This window comes from Choristoneura fumiferana, chromosome Z (assembly GCF_025370935.1).
Source record: "Choristoneura fumiferana chromosome Z, NRCan_CFum_1, whole genome shotgun sequence".
NCBI classification, from domain to species: Eukaryota; Metazoa; Arthropoda; class Insecta; order Lepidoptera; family Tortricidae; genus Choristoneura; species Choristoneura fumiferana.
In genome coordinates this window covers 31,246,842-31,252,903 of record NC_133472.1, presented here as the reverse complement: position 1 = coordinate 31,252,903, position 6,062 = coordinate 31,246,842, and the positions used below count along the sequence as shown (strand labels likewise).

The 6,062-nt window shown below is 38.9% G+C and overlaps 1 protein-coding gene across 5 annotated transcripts in view; it reads right to left on the bottom strand.

Annotated features, from left to right (window-relative positions):
• The window catches only part of Clk (circadian locomoter output cycles kaput protein Clock), a 32,459-nt gene that overhangs the window by 13,552 nt on the left and 12,845 nt on the right, over nucleotides 1–6,062 (bottom strand). For 2 of the 5 annotated variants that reach the window (XM_074096600.1, XM_074096592.1), the window contains exons 11-13: nucleotides 5,618–5,851; nucleotides 4,308–4,625; nucleotides 408–542 (exon numbers count right to left, since the gene is read on the bottom strand). In XM_074096600.1, coding sequence (XP_073952701.1) covers nucleotides 408–542; nucleotides 4,308–4,625; nucleotides 5,618–5,851 — 687 coding nt within the window. The remainder of the gene's footprint in view (nucleotides 1–407; nucleotides 543–4,307; nucleotides 4,626–5,617; nucleotides 5,852–6,062) is intronic. The other 3 variants (XM_074096607.1, XM_074096615.1, XM_074096624.1) reach the window with 3 other exon arrangements.

Genomic DNA, 6,062 nt, shown 5'->3' with positions numbered 1-6,062 from the left:
GTATTTGCCCCCTATTTCACCACTCTCTGTTTAATTCCTGCTTTATCTATGATGCCGCCTTTGTTTAATTTGTTCGATTAAACAGGGACAGCATCACAGATAATTCATCATCATCATCATCTCAGCCGTAGGACGTCCACTGTTGGGCATAGGCTTCTCTCATAGACTACCAGTTGCTTCGGTTGGAAGCGGCTTGCATCCATCGTGAACCCAGAACCCGCGAACACAGATAATTGCCATGCAATAAATTAAAATAGTCTTTACATAAATTTCTTCACTTATTTGGATAGCGCCAGAATTGGAGTTCGTGAGGTCAAGGGAGGCCTTTGCCCAGCACTGGGCCACTATGACACGCTATTACGCTATTAAAAAGATCATGTAAAACTCAGTATTGTGAGCTCACTTACGGCGGGCAAGGGCGGGAGTATGCCGAGCCGAGCCAACAGGAGCTGTTCCTTGACGAGGCGCAGTTCCTCTTGCTGCCGGACGATCATCTGCTGCAGCTCCTCGTGTTTCTGCTGCAACTGCTCCTGCCACGGCCACTAGCTCGCATCACATAGGATTAGACACAAGCAATGGTACTACGACGCTTCAGACGCGTTGTATACATTCGATATCAATACAATTCGAGAAGATGAAAAGACATTAAGTACAACTAGAATGTCAATGTCGCTCGGGACTAGTTGGGTTTCTTCGTTTTCCTTAAGATTTATATGAGAAAAAAAAATGAACCCGATCTTTTGATTCGAGTTCCTAAATACATTAGCAAACTAGTTTGAGTGGAGTACGTTGCGTGCGTGAAACTTGCCGGTGACGTCGCTATAGTGTGTTTTACCGGGTCCATATTGGCTCATATACAATTTTTTATTCGATTATTTATAATAATACCGCTTTGTAATCATAATCATCATTTCTCCGAAAATTGTTTCTTATATATTTTAAAGATAATTATTATTACTACTACCTATATTGTTCATAAAGATACATATTTCGATTTTTTTTACTCATCATTTCATTAACGAGATTTAATCTATGCGCATAATCTTATTTGGGAGAATTTCTTTATTTATAAATTTATTTTATATAATCATTTGTACTTATGTGATCAAAAGCTATAAGAATAAGAATAAGAATATATTTATTTGCAAAGAATAAGTAGTTACATAAAATATCATTAGGTGGTGTTGAGACAATAGGCAGCTTATTCTGCTATTTCTAATTATAGTATGCAAAAATATATTAATTTTTTTAGTGTTAAGTTTAAGGGTAAGTGAGAAACTCCTTTACACTATAGTATGTTTTTTTCTGACAGTATGTGTACTAACTTATTTTGAAATTTATTTAGAGGAAGCACTTGTACGCACTGCGGAAGATTGTTAAAAATTTTCATGCACATTACAAAGCAATGTTTTCTGTAAAGTGCTGTCCGAGGCACACAAACATGAACGAGTCGTCCTGAATTCCGCTGAACTCTAAACGAATTTTCTTTTGCTGTTGTGAAGAGATACATGTGCCTTCTTACAAACATGCATATCTCCAGAATATAAAAGCAGGTTAAAGGCAGAATACCAAGCTTTTTAAAAAGTGGTTTGCATGATTCATATGGGGCAGAACCACAGACAGCACGTATAAATTTTTTTCTGTGCAACGAATGCCTTGCTAAAATTTGTACAATTTCCCCATAGAATAAGACCGTATCTTAAGGTCGAGCTAACATAGCCATGGTAGGCAGCCAAGGAGACTTGCAAGCCTGAAGTACGTCTCAGTTTTCGTAATACATAAACAGATCTGTTCAATTTACAAAAAAAAAAACTATTTGCATCTGCCAGTCTAAATGCTTGTCCAAAGCTAATCCTAAAAATGTTACGCTTTTCTTTTCATGTATTTGCTTATTTCTATAATGTAAGTTTAAGGCTAATATTATTACTTCGTTTTGAATTGAATTGTACATAGTTTGTTTTAGTAATATTGATCTGTAAATTATGTCTTTCTAACTTATATTATTTAAACTGAACCTGAACGTATATCGGAACGTACACAGAGATTATGATTTACATTGGAGGGTATGCCTACTTAAGTCCGATCGCATATTAAAGCGGTAGGCTACTAAAACATCACGGTTCGCATTCTTTGTTGTTCCTATGCGTGTTTGTGTGAAATATGTTCGGCTCTGGCACTTCGCCGGCCGCTGCCGCGGCACGCTTGCTTTGCTCGCTCGGCTCGTGCACTAAGGGTCGCAGTTCTACCTAACACTCCTCCTCGCTTCGCTCGTCGTCGTACCTAACCAGACCTGCCTTATAGAATAGATCGAATTAAGGAACCAATATTATTTCTATTTCCATTATTATTTCTTAGGGATAAATATAATAGTTAGGGTATCGCAGTTTCGTGACAAATCTAAATTTAAATGACAGAAAATATAGTTCCCATATTATTTACCCAGATATTTTCATTTAAAAAGTCATCAACTTGTATATATGTATGAATAGATTAGGAATAAACAAAGGTATACTTTAAAACGTACATAAAACCAATTTTTATTACCTAAAATCGATATGTTGAATAATGAGTATATACATAAATTGTCGTAACAGAGGTATTTATATTAAAAGACATTATGAATACAATAAATTCGGAGTTCCAATGATTATTGTCTAAAATAAAAATATATAATGATCATTAGGATGTAAAATTGTATAAGATACATTTTCGAAGTTTCAATAATCGAATTTGCAATGTTATATGAGCTTTGGCGCACCCGTGTTTTACCATAGTAAAAGAGGACAAGTAGGCTCACTACGAACAAAAGTACATCGGGCGGCTTAAATGTATGCGCGCCGGATGGCGCCGGTACGCACGCACACACTGATAATTAAAGGAGGATTAAGTTTTCTTTAGTCAAGGCTGCGCTGCCGTCGGTGCCGTGCGTTTCGATTTTAGTTTACTAGTCTTGCGCTGATCACCTTTTACGTTCGCGTACTCGTAGTTACGTATTTTTTCCGGTGAATTTTTAAAGAATATTTTTAAATTTAGTATTATAATAATAATACGGAGTAGAATCTGTCTAGTTTCTCTAGACACGGACATTAGACAATTTTAAGTTAACTTTCGTACTAAAATTATTTGCCGGTAGGTAATTAATCTAAAATAGACTTCGACAACCTTAAGCGTCCCCGCTTGTGTAGGCAGTTAAGTCTCCTAAAGGGTCGGAGTGGACTTACTTGTCCTCTTTTTTACTATGGTTTTACAGCCTCTCAAGACCTGAGGCCTTATTGTCTAACACACTTGGAATCATAAACGTTTTCAACACTTCTTTCTATGACGCGGTAAAGACGAGGGTAGAAAGAGATGGTGAATGCGCTCGCGAAGGTCAACACGTTAGACAATACGGCCTCTGAACATTATAATTAACTAGTAGTTGCCTGCGACTTCATCTTTGAAGAATCCCATATCGCTATCCCGCGGGAACTACGTAACTAACCTATGTACTTCCCCGGGATTTAAAGCTATTTCCATTAGAGATGGATAAATTCGGATCTGAAGATTCAAAAGAGTCTGATCCTTGAGCGGATCCGAATATACGTTTTCGGCTCCTTCCAAATTTCATTGACTCCGAAGAGTATCTAACTCCGACCAAACTGATGGATCGTGTGGTCCGCGTTCGGCGATTCAGCACTCAGTTCGCTTTCTTTAAATCACATGAATCGGATTGCATATGTTAGGTCAAGTTTTGAGCCAGTACGCCGATAGTAAATCCGAAGTGACTTACACATAAAAAAATATTTATTACAAATAGCTACTTCAGCACATACATGGGTAGAGAACTCAATAAATAAATTAGAGTCGATAAGCGGAGTCGGTTTTGATATAAAAGCTGGATTTAGTGAATAAGATCATTTCTCGGAGTCAAGATCACTCATACCAATTTCCATACCAAATTTCATGTGAATCGGACAGACGTTATTGCATGATTGAGTTATAAACATCTTGACAAATTTTCTCAGTTATAATTTATAATGTAGGATGATAACCTTAATTATTGTTCAGGCCTAAACCTTAACATCAATAGTGGCATACATCAGAAAAAAAGATCAGGTTGGCTTATACTTTGCACGTGATATTCACCATCATTTTTTGATAGTCACAAAATTGTACAGTCGAGTGTAAAAACGTGAACATATCCAACGTTTCAAAGATATGTACCACAGAGTATTCCGATGTAATATATTTTTGAGAAGTTCGAATAGATACTTATTTTTGCATGTAAACTGTAAGGCCGAGGCGATAAAGCGGAAAATTGCTCTCACCTGCGTCTGAGCCTGGTCGGGAGTCACGATAACCGGCAGCGTGGGGATCGAGAGCGAGCCCAAGGCGCCGACGGAGCTCACAGCGCCCAAGGAGGCGACGGAGCCCACGCCCAACGGGGCGACCGTGGCCACGGCGCCCAGAGGCGCAACGGCGCCCACGGCACCCACAGCCCTCACTGCGTTGACGTAGGGCACGGGCTCGAGGTACTGCGCGCCGATCGCCTGCTGCGGCACCAGCGCCGGCTCACTCTTTGGCAGCTGGAACGTCATCATGCTACCATGACCAATTCCGTCAGAGCCATAGGAGTGTATTCGCTTCTAAAAAAAACTAGCAATTAATAACATGTTTGATGGATGGACAATGGATTTTGAGTAATGGATGATTCAATTTACATTAGGGTCAATAAACTTTTTTTTGTTTGTTATTCTGTCCCGTTGTACAAGAGACAACAGTGACAGTTTCTTAAAAAAAACCTGTTTTAATATAATATATGCTACTATGGGCAATAGTCCAAAAAATAATGGGCTTGTAACTACGTCAAAAATGTACGCTCGATGAATTTAAACCACAGAAAAAATAATAGGAACTCATAGCTTCTTGCGCCGCTCGCAAGCAGTCGCCACTGGTCCGAGCGCTGCGTTACGTCAATACCCTCCTAGCATCGGCGCCCCAGTGTGATGTACTGGCTGGTTGTTGGAGAAGAGTGTGCGATGAATGTTTGAAGTTCTGTGAGATGATGGATGCACGTCCGTCCTCGTGTTATTGTTAATTTGTTATAATTGTTATTATTATTACTTAATTGTTTTTTGTCTTACTCATTGCTTTGGTGTCAAACTGTAATGCTGTGTAAGTTTTTACAAATAAATAAAATAAAATAAATAGTTTTAGAGTTGTCCAGGGGACGTAACCATAGCAACGAGGTACAAGAAAAAGTTGATAGACCCGTAACTATTCGAGATTAGTCTTTATTTGTTCTTCCCTTAATAAACCGCAGTTCAAAAGATCTTCGAATAAAGATCTAGTTTAAATTTTAGTGCTGTTTAACCCCATATAAGGCCCCATTTATTGGAACATACTATCACAGAATCAAAAGCAGCTATCGAATACATACCTAGCAAAGGATGTTTTTAAAGCTAGTAGTATTTTCAATAATAACGATGAATATTGTAACTTATCACTAAAAGAATAAGGTAGAATTTCCAAATCAATGCATGTGGTCGCTAAATCATCTCTGCCTTATAAAGGGTTAATTTTGGTGCAATGCAAGTGATCATTGAAAGTTTCAGTTCCTATTGGTTGACGTACTCACCTCTCGCGAGTTAGAAATCTGCGAGTTAGTCATCTGCGAGGATCGTGATTCGCCGGACAGCGAAGCGGTGTCCGATCCGGCAGCATACCGGATTGAGGCGATGTCCGAGGACGGCGCGTATCGGAACGAGGCACAGTCCGAGCCCGGCGTGTAGCGGCCGCACGAGCGAGACCACGAGACAGACGGCGCCGGCGCGGTCACCGACAACGTGCACATCTTGCTCGTCGACACAGGCTACCAAAAAAAAAACAGAACAAGAAAGTGATAAAAATAATCCGGGGAAAAAACTTTTCGTTTCTTTTATGTATTCAGTTGCAATAAAATCTCTTTGTTTGTACTGTTTGTAACAGTCTTGTTTTATTACCATTAAGAAAATAGTTTTCCGCCGTGTCATTATTGTGTGATTGTCCACTAAAATCAGTAGATCTGATAATGATTACTTGAT